Source organism: Microtus oregoni, unplaced genomic scaffold, assembly GCF_018167655.1.
Source record: "Microtus oregoni isolate MIOR12 unplaced genomic scaffold, Mior012 000025F_ref0000491, whole genome shotgun sequence".
Taxonomy (NCBI): Eukaryota; Metazoa; Chordata; class Mammalia; order Rodentia; family Cricetidae; genus Microtus; species Microtus oregoni.
The window spans coordinates 32,297,503-32,314,962 of record NW_024543084.1 but is presented as its reverse complement, the minus strand read 5'-3'; the positions used below and the strand labels follow the sequence as shown (position 1 = coordinate 32,314,962).

Genomic DNA, 17,460 nt, shown 5'->3' with positions numbered 1-17,460 from the left:
GAAACTGCTTGGCCCTCATAGGTTAAAACATAGGTGGGAGGAGTAAACAGAACAGAAGGCTGGGAGAAAGAAGCTGAGTCAGGGAGTTGCCATGATTCTCCCACTCCAGGCACACGCAGATTAAGTTCATTCCTGGTAAGCCAGCTAGTGGGCTATACAGATTATTAGAAATGGACTAGTCCAGGTGCGAGAGTTAGCCGAGAAAAGGCTAGATATAAGGGGCTAAGCGGTGTTTAAAGAAATACAGTTTCTGTGTAATTATTTCGGGTAAAGCTAGCAGTGCAGGCGGCTGGGTGGCAGGACACAGCCCCGCTGCTCCTTATTTCAACACAACCACTTTGGAAATCAGTGTTTTGGTTTCTCAGGAAATTCGAGATCAACCTACCCCTGGACCCAGCAATACCACTCTTGGGAATATACCCAAGAGATGCCCTATCATATGACAAAAGCATTTGTTCAACTATGTTCATAGCAGTATTATTTGTAATAGCCAGAAACTGGAAACAACCTAGATGCCCTTCAATGGAAGAATGGATGAAGAAAGTGTGGAATATATACACATTAGAGTACTATGCTGTGGTAAAAAACAATGACTTCTCCAATTTTGCATGCAAATGGATGGAAATAGAAAACACTATCCTGAGTGAGGTAACCCAGACCCAAAAAGATGAACATGGGATGTACTCACTCATAATTGGTTTCTAGCCATAAATAAAGGTCACGGAGTCTATAATTGGTGAACCTAAAGAAGCAAAATAAGAAGGTGAACCCCCCCAAAAAAACATATAGTTATCCTCTTGCCTATGGGAAGTAGACAAAATAGCTGGGGAGAAAACTGGGATCTTGGGGATGGGGTGGGATGGGGGTAAGGGGAGATGGGGAGAGAAAAGGGAGAAGGGCAGGATGGGGGGAACTTGGGGAAACAGGATGATTGGGATAAAGGAAGGTTGGATAGGGGAGCATGGAATTACAATTCTTAGTTAAGGGAGCCACCTTAGGGTTGGCAAGAGACTTGAACCTAGAGTGGCTCCCAGGAGCCCAAGCCGAGGTCTCCAGTTAGTTCCTTGGGCAGCTGAGGATAGGGAACCTGAAATGACCCTATCCTATAGCAACACTGACAAATATCTTGCATATCACCATAGAACCTTTATTTGGTGATGGATGTTGATAGAGACAGAGACCCACACTGGAGCACTGGACTGAGCTCCCAAGGTCCCAATGAGGAGCAGAAGGAGGGAGAACATGAGCAAGGAAGTCAGGACCACGAGGAGGGCACCCACCCACGGAGACAGTGTGGCTGATCTATTGGGAGCTCACCAAGGCCAGGTGGACTGTGTCTGAAAAAGCATGGGATAAAGTCGGACTCTCTGAACATGGCGAACAATGAGGGCTGATGAGAAGCCAAGGACAATGGCACGGGATTTATATCCTACTTCATGTTCTGGCTTTGTGGGAGCCTAGCCAGTTTGGATGTTCACCTTCCTAGATATGGACGGAGCGGGGAGGACCTTGGACTTTCCACAGGGCAGGGAACCCTGACTGCTCTTTGGACTAGAGAGGGAGGGTGAGAGGAGTGGGGGGAGGAGGAGAAGGGTGGGAGGAGGGGGAGGAAAATGGGAGGCTGGGAGGAGGCAGAAACTTTTTTTTTCCTTTTCTCAATAAAAAAAATTTAAAAAAATAAATAAATGTTTTGTACAACTAGTTGAAGTCAGTATTGGGGTTCTCTTCATAATAAACATAATAAAATAATCTTTAAAAAGGTAGTTTTCTGCTGTGTCTGTACAGAAAATCATAAGGTATTCAGAAACTTTGCAAATATAAAGCACAACAAACATATTGTAGAGGTATAAAATAATTTACAAAATTAATTTAATAAAATGCTAGAACAATAATACTTAGGAGCAAAACAGCAATGATGGTGTCTCTAGTTTCATTTAACAACACATTTAAGGCAAATACTGACTTAAATTAAAAATAATCTGTTACTGTCTAATTTCTGAAACAATATCACAATAAAGTTAATATCTATGTCAATGATCTAAACTATTACATCAGACTTTCTACAATGTCCTAGCTGTCTCAAGCTTAGTTCATTGTGGCTTATTGGGTATCAATTGGAGTTTCTGGGCTATTCCTTAAAATAGCTATATCTTCCCCACAATGACACATAAATAATTTAATATAGTAATTTTAATAAAAAGCTCACTAACACCAAGCTACAGTGTCACTTTAACTTTTAGTAGAATTTTGTTGCATAAGGACATCTTTGTGCAGTTGACATTCTAATCTCCATGCCGTTGCCAAAAGGAAAACATTACCACCAACCACAAACTATCTAATTTGCACCTGAAATTTGTTTTGTGGGGAAAGCTTCATAATTTAAAAATCCTACTGTTCATGTGTAACGGGATCAAATCTTGTTGTAGAGTCAGCACAGACTACTGATAGCACACAGACTGAGTTTCTACATCTACCTTCATCTATGATCCTGGGAAGCAACCTATCATTAGCTCTCATTTTCTGCACCTCATGGTCTATTTCAGTGGTCACTAAAGAGTAGCATGCATGGAGATTAGGAGCTAGTTCATGCCTACACAAGGCCCTGAGCAGTGCAAAACACTTTCAGGTGAGTGTCTTTTTCTCTCCTCTTCCACATTGTGGGCATATCTTAGCTAGGTGAGGATGAGTGATAAAATATGGAAGTAGTTATCAGAGCAAATCATCTCCACTGAGTGGCTCATCCACATTCCAGGCAACACATACATATTCTGAAGGCAACATTCAATGAGATCCAAACATTGGTTCAAAAACTGTATTTACATTTTGTAAGTCATAAGTAGAAAAAGATTGCTCAAGGGAAAATTGAGAAAAGAAATAAAGTGTTATATCTAGATGCAGAGTTTAATTTTGTAAAAATAACAAAATATTACCCCTTTTATTTCCCAGACAATGAGAGTTTGTGGACAATTGAGAAAAAAAAATGCTCCTTTGCACAGCAACATAAAAAAATTCAAAATAGATCATCTAAGGGAAGGAACCTTTCTTTGAAGGGATTGATGGTGATTAGAACTCTCCATTAGATGTCTATGAAACTTTATAGGGTGCTACTTCAAACATGGTCCTAGCACAGCTTGGCACACAGAATTAAACTTCTCAACCACCCATAGCGCTTCACCTTCTAACAGACACACTCACTCAAAGCCTCACATATACATACATTAATATAAAAAACACACAGGGCAATAAAGCAAAACATTTATCCTAAAATTACATTTTCTACAACAAAGCAGGTTAGGATGTACATACGCAAATGTATCTATATGAATCCAACGTCATTGTTATGGAAATGGATTTTTTTGGAGTTGGTGACTAACGTATGCTCTGATGGCCAACATTTCAAGAGGTGTGCATTAAGCAGATTTGATGGATTATGAGCAAGAATTCTAAGGCATTGGAAGTAGTTTTTCCACAGGACAAACTTTGTCCTCGCCATGATACACTCTTGATATATCTAAACAGTCTGTAATTTTCTTTTCCAGCCGCATACAGGGAAGCATTCAGAGTATACAGGCATTTGGCTCAAAGGTCAGAAACATGTTGTTGCTGTTTTAATGTTTATGGAATAGCACCATAGGAAACATTTCAGAAACAAATCGTTTTCCACCCAATATTGTATTTTTTTAAACTGAATCTCAAGAAGAGAACAAAAAGGGAGAGAGATTTCATGTCTCTCAAACTCTGCTTCCACTTCATCTGATCATTTTTAAATACAGTAATAACGACAATAACAATAAAACATCAACACACAAACAATAAAAGAAAGATCATAGCAGCAGTAGTAGTAACTGGAGTAATATCCATACAGGCAGTCATTTGGAAGATGGCTGCACACACCTCGTTAGAGCTTTCCTTAAAGGTTCATAAGACATGGTGGGTTTCTTGGGTTTGGTATGACTATTCAGTACTTCCCCAATGAGAAATGAATTTACTAGTGAACTGGATGTGATTCAGTAATGAATATGATATCAAGAGATTAACTGCATTACAAACACTACAGACTTCCCATGACATAGATTCAACAAAGTGGTCACAAAATCATTCTTATGAAGAGGTTAAGCTGGCCCACATTTGAAAATAATGAAGATGAAATATTCCAGTTTCCAAACACAAACACACACACACACACACACACACACACACACCTACATTTAAAGGACAAGCCACCTTCCAAAGACCGTTATTCCACATCACTTTACATGGATTTGGTTTACACTGGGACTGACCAACAATGTCTAAGCAAACCTGCTAATACCCAAGAAGTAGGTTTCCAAGTTATGATCTGTTTGATAATTGTATGTCCTCAGATCTTGAAAGAGTAGTCAAGAAACCACTCCAGAGAATCACAGCCCCTGAAGTAAACTGTCCAAAGTGTGAGGCATATATTTCAAGCTGTTAATCTTCCTTGAAGCATGTGATAGCCTTCCACAACCTTTATTAATCACCAGGCATGACTTTCAAACCACCTGGTTTCCTGGAAAGTTCGCTTTCATTCCAGAGATAACTCTAGTCTTGCGGTTCTCTTTTGTTCAAACTCATTATATAAAACATTTGTACTAATATTGTCAATTTTAAAAATGTCTTCTTTCCTTATACTCATTCCTTTTTGTTCTGAGAGAGGGTCCACATTAGTTCTCAACATGCATAGTCTCTGGGTACCTTATACTTTTGTATCTTATATAAAATCCTTTCTTGTTGATAGTGTCGTCTGTGTGAAAATGAATTAATACTGCACCTCCAATTGAGTAGATTTCTTCTGCTGGCTGAAAAGAAAGCAAATGAAACAGAAACTAATGAATCATAGACTAAGAAATTATTTCATCAATGTTATGCACATGTTCTAATAATTCAGTCCATGCAAGAACCTAGGAAAGAAGTTATGCTAAATTTCTTTTCACACGACATTTAGGAAAGAAATGCAATACTGAAATCTCATAAAGGATATTTTAGTTCACTTCTAAATTCCAGAATTTTCACTAAAACCTGGTCTCTTTAAAAAAAACCTTTAATTCATGTTGCTTTGAATTATATTGTAAACAACCGAGATTACAAAAAAGTAAAGAGATATTTATTTCTTAAGTGCTTATTATGAACGGAGCCAATTGTAGAATCTAAATATTTCCTTTCTCCCTCTTTTAATGATCAAATTAATTCTAAAGAATATTTTTGTTTCAAGTGTTTCTTGGGTATAACTTTGATATTATTATTATTTAATTCATAAATAGGTGTTGACTCCCAGAAAGTTGTCTCTATTGTCATTTCATGCAAAAAACACATTCAGAAGAGCTTTGATTTGAGTGCAGTGAGTCCCAGGGTAAATAAGGAAAACCATAAGTGTTTCTCATTCCATTGTCTCATGTGACCTCCCCACTGTCTGTCTCTGAACTCCATCTGTGCATGCAGAAGAGTGGAGCAGCATTGGGCTTGGCTGGACCAGCATGAATAGCTGACCCTGGTGCTCTGACCAGAGGGATTTCTAAAGAAGAGAATGAGATCTGAAGCAATATGACTTTTCTTTCCTTTCTCTTATGATTTAATTTAGGAAAAAACAACATTGACAAGGCTGTGTATTAAGATACGTTGTTTTTAGATTATTAAGCATTTGAATATTTATTGCACAATGAAAAGTTAGAATATGGAAAGGGACAAGAAACTAGAACAACTATTTTCATCTACTCGTGTGAATTATAATGTAAACTTAATAGAAATGGAGAAACAGGAAAAAAGAAGAGTCATGTTTATTTTTGTCAAGGCATTGATAATAATACAACATGAATAATTATTTCAAGAATGTTTCCGATTTGTAAATATTATATGCACAAGCCACTAATTTACAAGAAATTGACTACGGAAATCTGTTGGTGATGAACTTACCCCAGATCCACAGAATCTACCAAGACCCACAGCTTTTGAATTGAGACCATCAAAGATTTCAACATAGTCATAGCCACAGTCAGCTTCTTCTTCTATTTCAAACATCTGGAAGGACAGCTCAAGTCGAGAGCCTCGTTCTGATACTAACAACCATTCACAGTCAACTTGTCCTGGGTAGTTATTATCACCAAACTGAGCATGGGAATACAAGTCTCTGGGTTTGCGCTCTGCCTTCAATCGACCACCACACTCTGTTCAAAAAAAGAAAGAGGAAATGAATAAGCTTGGTGAACTTCCACGTGGAATGTAACCAATCTCTGACTCCAGTTTCCAGATGCAGCATTTGGGAAATGCATCAAGGAAATAGAGCTGTGATAGCAAAGTCTTTTATCTTGTCTAACTTAAAGAAAGGTGATCCAGAAACTGTTTAGAAGTTCATTGTGGTCAGGGCCCCTAATTTGTTATAACAGATATTAAATAGAAGCATCAGGAGACCTAAATGCCTGACAACAAATGTACCTGTAAACATAGTAATACATAATGAGATGCAATAATGTTGAGGGAAAGTAAGTTTGCCAGCCCCTGAGAGTTTTCCCAGCATCTGTGACAACCCTCAGCACTAAGAAAACTAAGCAAAACACCATGTGAAAAAATACATCTGGTTTAGGGCTATAAATGATTCAGTAGTTAAGAGTACTGACTGCTGTTCTAGATAATCTGGATTCAATTTCAAGCACCCACAAGGTAGCTCACAATCTTCTGTAACTCTAGTTCTAGGGCATCTGATACCCTGTCCTACCCTGAACAGGCACCAGACATGCATGTGGTACACATACATGTATACAGGCCAAAGAGTTATATATATATATATATATATATATATATATATATATATATATTAAATGAATTTTAAAAATATAGTTGATATCAAAGTATAATTATGTGAACCAGTGGGCTGAAGTTTCTGATTTAATAAATACCTATTATCAAAGTTCTATGTAACTGATAGGTTGACATGGTTTCCAAGCTTTAAAAGCTGTCAGCACTTTAACTACAATGACTCTATGGGGTCAGGAAGAACTGGATTCCGGGTGGCAGAGACATGGAGGGTGTTTATGTGGAAGGCCTGCTACAGAGGCACTCCTCTGTCAGTCTCAGACTGGAAGGACACTTAAGAGTAAAATATTAAGACAAAATGTGAAAAGACACTTGAAGGCTTATGAACCTAAACATAACAAAGTTGTCAATTCCTGTTTTACTACACGTGGTACAATGTGAGGTTTGAGAACCATCTAGAGTACTAAAAAAAGGGGTTCATTCTTGTTCATCAGGTTGAGTCATTTCTTGGTGCTCATAAATCTCTGTTTATAGTAATAAATACAAAAAAAATGGTCTAATCTTTAAACCGATAGAGGAAGCAGTGTCTACCAGGTAAGAGTTTTAAAATACCATTGGATATTATGTACACCAGTGGTATGAAATTTGTAAGCTCAGAGAGAAATTCATCATCATAAAATAAACTATATCACGATGGTGATTTATTGCTTTCTACTTTTCCTTGTTATTCAAGCTCAAGTCAACCTAATATTTGACAATTTCCCGTTGTTCGGAGCAAATGCCAAAATACATGTTGGTAGAAAGCTATGGAACTGAACTTAAAAGATAGGATGCTGCACAAGGAGATGATTACAGCAGTGGACCAGGAGGCTAGGTTATCGGAGGGGCTATTGTGCACAGCACAGTCGAAATCCAGCCAGAAAGCTCCAAGATCGCTCATTATTTGAAAGTCTAAGTTTATAAGTAACAGGAAAGGCGAATATGAACCCATAGCAAGAGTATTGATCAGAATAAATGAGCAGAAGTGGGGAACCAAGGATTCTATTGATAATTTCTGTGTTGCTTCAGTTGGCATTTCACGTTTAGCTCCAGATTTCTCTTGTTTGAAGTGGCTTGAAACCATTTTCACTCTAACGTTTGAATGAGGTTAGTCTCGGGGATATTTGAGTAGATGTGAACTGAAAAGAGGGAATAAAATAGGCCTTCTATTTATGTAATTAAAACCCAGTATTCAATCTTTACCTACTGCTTCAAGTAGTGATGACAGTTTGCATTCACTTCTGTCTCAATTCTGGAGATTTAAATTGATAAAATCCTCTAAAGAGGAATGTATTAGCTTTGGAGATGGTCAAAATGGGAGTAAACTCATGGCTAGACAATGTGTTACAAACTTCTGTAGTTAGTCAATCATCCACAAATCCAGTTTCGTCTGCACAATGAAGACAATACTGTTGACCTAAGGTAGTTTGAGATATCTGATGTATACTGAATATATGATAAGAAATAAAGTACACGGGTAAAAGTCACAAATTATACTAGGGGTTTTACAACTGTCAATAACCTCAAGATACACAACACATACACACACATGCGCACATACACACACATATATATGTGTGTTTGTTTAAAACCACTGACTCATCAGGAAAATTCTAACAAGGTAATGGAACATCAATTTTTTCCACAACTTGAATACCTGGCAAGTTAACAAGAATATATGTAAAATAACAAATGTATAGAAAATTAATAGGCAATGTCTATAGTCTGTTTTCCTAAAGACATAGTATTAATAACTGTGTGAGGAATAATTAAATAGTATTATTAAGAGTCAAATAGTTAATAGTGTATAGCATACCTCTATCTTAAAATTCCTTTTCTCACAGACTAAAGAGTAAATCAATTATGCAGTAAAATAAAAAACATCATGAAAAATATTGTAAAATGAAGAAGCTAAGGTACATATATTGATAAAGGAAAATTAAATGAAACCAAAGCAATTACCAAGAGAATATGACAAATTCTGCTTTAAAATTATTTCGGGAATGAACGTGCATACGCTTACATTGCACTATCGTCTCAAACCTCCAGTTCTCAGAATGGCCACAAGGTGCCAGTATAAGCTCAGTGACTTTACAAATAAATATGATTAACTTTTTGCACAAACTCTGAAAGGAAAAAGGTAATATTACTTAGATTATGTTATGGAACACATATTTAAATTGACCACAGAGTATGAATAATTTCATATTATTTATTTTAACTTTACATATTTACACTTGTCTAAAGTAAACTTTTCCTTAAACAGCAAAAAATAAATAACAAGTTAGAGGGAAATGACAATCTGTTAAAAAATAATAAATTCAAAAGTCCTTAACAAGACATTTGCTAAGGCAAAATCTAGCTAAAAACAGCTTCATGAATTAAATAACATTTTTAATATCAAGATTCAGCTTCCTATCTTTTAAAGGTGACATGCCAGTGAAGCTTCTAAAATCAGTCACAAAATTAATTACACAGGAATTACTTCCTCATTTTATACTGCTAATAAATCAAACTGAAGTTTAGTATAATAATTTTATTATTTGTTGATTTATATTTCTTCTATGAATCTTCAACTCCTGCAAAGGTATCAACGTAAATATTGAATAGTTTTCCAAATATTCCATATAACACCTTTCAATAGAATTTTTTTTACCAGTTGTGACATTTTAATTTTAATTAGCAACCTGAGACAAAATAGAATCACCTGGAAGGATGTCTCAGTGAGGGATTGCCTAGGTCAAGTTGACCCCTTGGTTTGTCTGTTAAAGGATATTGGGTAAGCCAGTCCACTGTGGTTACACCATTTTCTAGATAGGGGATCCTGGCCTGACTAACTCTAGAGAGGAGGCTGTGCATGAATAAGTATGCATGCATTTCTTCTCTCTGTTCTCAAGTGGGAATGTAGCTAGCTGCTTTGAGTTCCTGCCTTGACTTTTCAGTAATGAGAAGTATGCGGAATTGCGGGTCAAAGTTCTCTTTCCCCAAAGTCACTTTTTTTTTGTCAAAGTCACAGCAACAGAAATGAAGCTAGAAGGCCAGCTCCACTTATGACTTCATGTAATTCTATTCATGTACATGCCCGTACCCAACACAAAAGACTAATAGAAGAGAGAAAAAATAGTGGAGCGTTTGTGTGTGTGTGAAAAACCATTTATTTACAGACAAATTTAAAAATTATATTTCAATAAGTGTTTCTTAAGAAGAGGAGCACAAAGGTAAATGGCTGACCTGTCGAATGAGTGGCTTGAAATCCTTTTCTTTGAACAGAGGCATCAGAAATAAACCGAAGAAACATTTGATTCCCAGTAGCTGTGAGGGGATCTGGTATCTTGCTGCCACATAGCCGACCAAGGATTGGCGACTTCTCTGTGTCTCCATCAAAAACTTCCAAGTGATCATACGCACATTCTTGATGCTGCTCAACTTCAAACTCACTGAAGGCCTGTTTAGGAAGAAGGAAACTTTTCACTAGCAACGCATCATCCAGAAACTTCTCTAGAGAACGAATCACCTGTCAATAAAACCTGTCATGGCAAACATGGGAATTAATCCAGAGAGCACATCATTAAAAATGGATGCCACATGGTATCTGCCCCCAGTACAAGCATAAGGGTAAACAAGAGATGTCCGTGTAACTGTTATGCTGCACAGACCTCAGGTATCCTACAAAAGCTGTATGTCACAGATTTTGCCCCAGAGACACAAAGTTGGTCTGTGGTGGAGATCCTGGAAGAAATGACTCAACAGACAGTCATTATGTCATTCATTATGGGCATGCTAATTCCTTCAGCCCCCCCCCTTTCATATGGCCATGAGCTGTGCAGTGTTGGTCCGATGAATCCCTTGAATCTTGAACTCCTATCATGAATTTCTCTGTCACACGTCACACAATACAGCCCATCCGTCATGGACTCCCCCTGTAACTATGGACTAAAATAACCTTTCTCATTTTGAGCTCGTCAAGATACAGAAGGCTGACTCACATGATATGAAATGACTAAGCAGGCTAGCAACCTATTCAACTACTGTTAACTATTTTTAATTTTACAGATTTATAAAATAAACTTGCAAACAAATGAAAACATCATAGTCCTAAAATAACCAGACTAGCCATTCAGAAAGGAAGCTATGGAGCTTCACAATAAATCTTATATTTTTAGTATTGGAGCTTTTTAATACACTTATCCACCACCAAAACAGAAACTAAGGCAGAATTAGAACTAGAAAAGCCATTAGCTTTACATCCTCTTTCATAACCTGTGACCCTTGCCTGCATTTAATCCTGAATCACTTCATATTTTCCCCTTTTCTTCATGTTATACTTGGTCCCCATATATACTTGCTTACATATATTATTGATTAAATTCTACATATGAGAAAGGGTGTGGTTTTTTTTTTCTTTCTGAGATTGTGCGACATAGCTTAAATATTCCACACTAAACTAGATTCCATTTTCTGACTTTGGAATAGAAAACAAGATAGAAGCAATTATACTAAGCAGGAAGTGTGCTGTGGGACCACCCTCCATATGCTTTGAATATATGGTGTTCTCACTGGTTGACAATAAAAACTGAATTAATGGATAACCAGGCATAATACAGCTAGGGGAGAAACAAACAGAGATGAAGAGAAGAGAAGGGCTCAGTCATGGAGCTGTCAGACAGGTGCCAGAGGAACAAGATGTATTGGAGCACAGGTAAAGCCACAAGATGCATGGCAAAACATAGACTAATTAAATATGGGTAAATTTAAAGGTAAGAGCTAGTTAGTAATAAGCCTGAACTGTTCTGCTAAGCATTCTGTAATTAATATTAAGCCTCTGAAAGATTATTTAAAAGTGTCTATGGGATGGTACAGGACAAAGAAACCTCCATTTACAGAAACAAGAGGAAGAAATAGAGATACTAAAAAGATCAATAAGAGAAAGAGAGAAAGAGAAAGAAGAGAAAAGAGAGAAGAGAAAAGAGAGAAGAGAAGAGAAGAGAAGAGAAGAGAAGAGAAGAGAAGAGAAGGGGGACACTCTCTCTACAAGTTATTCCATTGCACCCTGTTGAAAGATTAATACAAATATGGATGAAATTGTTTATTATGATCACTATGAGTTGAGAGCAGTGTTCACTTCATGCAACCAAAAGCTACAAAAAATACAAAAAAAAATAAGATCAACTACAATGCAAAGAATCTCACTGTAAATCGGTACTGTGTAGAGAAGATCAGTGAATAAGGAGTCAGTAGTGGAAATTATTTATCCTAGAGTGCAGGGCGTAAAGCAGTCAGTCAGCAAGTGAGGACGTGCTATGAAGTGAATTTAGCATTTTCCAGGGCTGGAGTACAATAAAGTAGACCCAGTGCTTGGGAGGCAGAAGTGACTCAGTTGGTGTCTAGATGCTTGATTACACCTGCCAATTCTTTCATTAGCCACTTTCTCATGTTTACAGACAATCTCACCCTGAAAGTTCTTGTCAATGCAGCTATCAATCTTTCTGATTTCATGCCTCTCATGAGACAGTATTCAATCAGCCTGTTACAACTGGGCAGACATCCACGTTCTTAGTATCAGTGCAGAACTGGTAAGAAACCACTAAAAGAAAAAAATGGCTCAACTCTAGCCAGATTCTTTATTAACCGGGAAACTAAATTTACCTCTGAATTACAAGAACGATGTTACTGTAAGAGAATAAATTGGTATTTAGGGACTTTGGTGTCTGAAAACCATTCCTACCAGGTTGGATTGGTTACCTTTGTGTTCTCTTGACATAGACTGACCTGGTTTGGGAAGAAGGACTCTTAATTGAGAAACCATCAATTAAGAAACCATGAGACGTGACTGTAGGCAAGCTCGTAGGACATTTTCTTGATTTCAGGCTGTGAACTCAGAGATCAGCCTGCCTTTGCCCCCTGAGTGCTGGAATCAAAGGTGTGTATCCCAACCATCCGGCTCAACTTATTTTTTATGATAATGTCCATAACGCATAATAAAAAATTTGGATTCTTTGATAAATGATGCTAAAATGACCAGATATATGTATAGAAATAAAAGACAAGCCCTTATCTCATTTTACACATACACACACACACACACACACACACACACACACACACACTGAATCAAAACAAACAAAATTGATTCAATGGATTAACCTAGAACTAAAATATAGTTCTTGAACAAAATATAGTAGTAAAATTCTGTGGTAAGTCACATTTTCTCTGGAATTAACCCAGTTTGGCCATTTATAGAAAGGGCATTTTTTTAAAGTTCACCTTTCTGGGATTGACTAAATTTTTAACTAGTTGTAAAGATGAGGCATTTAGGAAGATGATGCATGTAAAATGTATTTAAAAGTGTAAAGCTCTACTGGCATTGAGCAGACATCCTTGGAAGACAGTGAAGAGAATCCACAGTTTCTCCTAACTTGATAGAAGAAGTGATATGAGCTGAGCTGATGGCTCATGGAAAAGAGCCTATGGCATGGGTTGATGACTTGAGTGCCAATAATCAGAATGCACTTAAAAGCCAGATGAAGTAGTGCACACATTATCTTCCTGGGGATATGGGAGGCAGAAGCAGGATGCTCTCCTACACCTTGCTTTCCAGTTAGCTCAGCATACACAGCAGCTAAAACAGCTTGTCTTAAAGAAAACAGAAAGACAAGGGATGATACCCAAAGTTGGTGCTCTGATCTTCACATGTGGGCTGTGTGGAACATTCACAAATGCACCTCTAAACATGAACAAGCACATACACACAATAACATATCAAGTTTATTACATATATACATACGCACATGCATGCACACACATACACCAATAACAACAACAAAACTGTGTGAAAATACATCCAAAAGGTAGGCATTTAAAGGACAAGAAGAGAGGTCAACCAGAAAACCACATAGTAAGCCCAATCATACAGCCAATTTGACCTTAGACTTTAACTATACATAACTACGGAGAACTTACAGAATTTTTTGATATATAATATTTTGATATTCAGTCTATGATATTTTATTATGGAAATCCAACAGACTAACAGAGATATAAACTATAACCATGAGTTAAATATTAATACTATACAGAATAGTAAAACAAATAATGCTTAACAATTTTTTCAATAAACACAAAAGAAATGAAGAAGCAATCAATGAAAGTTAAGCTAATTCAATGGCAGTCATTCGCATTATACTCTTAGGTCAGTGTCTTGCTCAGCCACTATCAGAGATGCTTCTCTTTTTGTAGATGGGAACAAATACAGAGATCCACAGCTAGAGACTGTGCAGAGATTGAGAGAACTTTGTAGAACTCTCAGTCCTCAATAACATGTATTCATGAAAAAATCTTCCCCACTCAGGGCTCAGAGAATACTGAGGAAGAGGGGCCAGAAAGATTGCAAAAGCAAGAAGAGATGGAGGATGCCAAGGAAATCAGGACCAATGCATCTGTGAACATGGAGACTACAGCAGCATACACAGGGTCTGTGACACATGGGTCCCAGCCTAGAAGGGAGTGTGGACACATTCCCCCATCTCTAACCCAGAAGCTATCTCCAGTTAACAACTATTCACAAAGGAAAATTGAGTTTTCCCCCTTAGAGTCTCACTGGGTATATAAACTACTCTTAAGGGCATGACCCATACCCAGCCCCGTAGTGATTGTCAACACCAAAATGAATTAAGTGGCATTTTTAGAGGTTCTGTGTCCCATAATACTTTGTCAATGTATTTTTAAACTTTACATGTCTGTTGCAAAGACATTATGATTTCTGGTTCTGTGTTTTTATGGGATTTCATGTGTGGGAATGTGTGTCTCTACTCCCGTATGTGTTTCTAGTGATTTATTTTTGGCTCCATTTCTTCTGCTTGTTTTGCCCTATTCTTCTTCATTTTTTGATTTATCATATTTTATTTTATTATTATTTTTAGATGCCTGTTTGTTGTCCACCGAGAAAGGGAAAGAAGGACGGGCTTTGGATTAGAAGGGAGGTGGGGGAAGATCTGGGAGGAGTGGGGAGAGGGAAAACCATAATCAGAATATATTGTAAAATATATATATTTTCAGGAAAGGAAAATACTAATTAAGCCAAAATGCAATTGACAAAAATTAAAAGCATCTAAGAGCTGTGGAGTAATATAAATTGTATCATTTCAATCCCAGATAAAGGGACATGGCATTACAAAAGAGTTAAGTGAAGAAATATTTGAATTGAATGGCAGATGCCATCATACAGATGAAGAAAATTCAAAGAAGTTTATGGGAAAGCGTGGATCACAAAATAAGACTATTAAATGCATGCAAGTAAACTTAAGTACATTATTTTCAAATTCTTTATTTAAATGAGAACATTTTGAAGCTGACTACAAAAAAGAACTACTCTGTATAATAAAATAAAGACAAAATCTTCAATGAAATAGTAAGAAACTTCAAACTCTATAAAAAGCAATGGAGACAATATTGAAAAGGTACAGAAAGGAAATACAGTTGACATAGAACTCTATGTTCAACAAATATTTTTCAAAAGTGAAGCTATGTGTATTCTGTGCACTGCATAAAACAAGTCAGCTCAAAGAGAAAGGTTACACTATCAAAAATAAAATTTTAAAAGAAATTTGATTTCTACACATGAATGCAATCAGAAATAAACCATATTCCCAACACCACTATCTGTGTAGCTCTCTAACAAGCACCAAGGGGTTCAAAGAAGCATTCACCAAGGCCAGCTGGCCTCGGTCTGGAAAAGCCTGGGATAAAACCTGACTCTCTGAACATAGCAGACAATGAGGACTACTGAGAACTCAAGAACAATGGCAATGGGTTTCTGATCCTACTGCACGCACTGGCTTTGAGGGAGCCTAGGCAGTTTGGATGCTCAACTTGCTAGACCTGGATGGAGTTGGGGGTTCCTTGGACTTCCCACAAGACAGGGAACCCTGATTGCTTTTCGGGCTGAGGAGGGGGAGGGGACTCAATTGAGGGAGGGGGAGGGAAATGGGAGGCGGTGGCGGGGAAGAGACAGAAATCTTTAATAAATAAATAAATTTAAAATAAATAAATTTAAAAAAAGAACAAAGAAGCATTCTGTCAATCAGCACCTTGGACAGGAGCATGACAGTAAGTGCAGGGCAGGCAGAGCATGCCATGCTGGCATCTCAAGCACCTAACACCCTTTCACAGAGTGACTGGGGAGTGATGGTTCTTGAAAGTCTGTCACAAACATGGCACGTGGAAAGAACTCCACGACAGGACGATGACTCTTTTGTCACCATCTCTGATGACATCATAGCGCCATGTTCCCATAACGTCACTTTATAAATAAAATAGGAAAAACTGGAAGAGTCTACAGAGGTCAGTGCTAAAAATACACTTTTGGGATGGATTTGTCCTGTGGAATATTTCATATCAGTAATATCTTTCTCAAGTATTTCTGCTCTTTAACATACTATCTCCTAGATGGTATCTAAGCCTTGTGAGCTACCTCTATATATGAATGTGTAGGACAGTAATAACACTGCCATATTCTTCATTTCTTTGGTTTCTTGGAATTTGTAATGCATGGAATCTATGCTATTAAGCAATACTATTATTTGATGACCAGGCAAAACTCAAAGAAAATGGGCGAGAAGAGTAACTTATAGTCATTATTTGAATTAGTCATACAGAGTAATAGTTGGCACAATTATAAGTATAATATAAAGATCTACAATTTTAATGCTAAGAGTCATATATTGTATAAATCAATATCCCACAAATGACAATGCAAAACATCTTCTTTTTTTCAAGACAGGGTTTGTCTATAGCTTTGGAGCCTGTCCTGGAACTACCTCTTATACACCAGGCTGGTCTCGAACTCAGAGTTCACCTGCCTCTGCTGCCTGAGTACTGGGATTAAAGGTGTGCTCCATGACCTCCAGGCTTGATTTTATTTTTAAAACTGTGTTTTTTTTTTCAATGCGGCAAATAGAATCTATACCCTCAGAAGACAACACTATGCTGTTTTAGGTGAAAGATTAGTCCATTGTTTTTCAGATGAATTTCTGTTGTTTTTATTACTTCATTTATTCTCCCATTTGTACATATAATTATCATTAACATTAGGATGCAGATCTTAAAGTTTATGGAAACTTTAATAACACCTTTTAAAGAGGCCTTCGGAGAACATGGATTTCACCTTGATCTGAAAAATCAAGCATTTATTTTGTGTAAGTAGAAAGGAAAGCATGAAAAATTGATTTATTTCAGTTAAATAAAACAGTTAAATAAATCCTTCTCTGTGGGCTAGACAGGAAAGACATGGACAATCAGTTGAATAAAAGGATAAAAGGAAGGGGGTCACTTACTAATTTGATGCGGTGGCCAGGAATGGCGCTGATCTCCCAGGTGCACTCTTTCCGGCTCGGGTACTTGTCTGGCCAGTTGGGACTTGTGATGAGGCCACTTGGGCTGTGGATCTTCTGTTCACACTCAGCTGTGCCAATAACAGCAGTATCAGTTGGTGTTGGAATCCAGGGCAGAGTTAGGTCAGAAAACAAGCAACCTATTTGCTCCCCCTGCCTTGCTGAATGACTTCCCTGCATTGCTAGAAAATATCACACCAATCATTGCTACCATTTTCATCTGCTTTGGGAAACCTGTTGCTGAACATAATCAGGCCAAGTTTGC

At 37.4% G+C, this 17,460-nt stretch overlaps 1 protein-coding gene across 2 annotated transcripts in view; it reads right to left on the bottom strand.

Moving 5' to 3' along the window:
* Positions 1 to 1,857: 1,857 nt before the first annotated feature.
* Tll1 (tolloid like 1) overlaps positions 1,858 to 17,460 on the bottom strand; it is a 174,474-nt gene continuing 158,871 nt past the window's right edge. For both annotated transcript variants that reach the window (XM_041674619.1, XM_041674620.1), the window contains 4 exons: positions 17,139 to 17,266; positions 10,039 to 10,252; positions 5,932 to 6,182; positions 1,858 to 4,820 (listed from right to left, as the gene is read on the bottom strand). In XM_041674619.1, the coding sequence (XP_041530553.1) occupies positions 4,686 to 4,820; positions 5,932 to 6,182; positions 10,039 to 10,252; positions 17,139 to 17,266 (728 nt within the window). In that variant the 3' untranslated portion in view covers positions 1,858 to 4,685. The remainder of the gene's footprint in view (positions 4,821 to 5,931; positions 6,183 to 10,038; positions 10,253 to 17,138; positions 17,267 to 17,460) is intronic.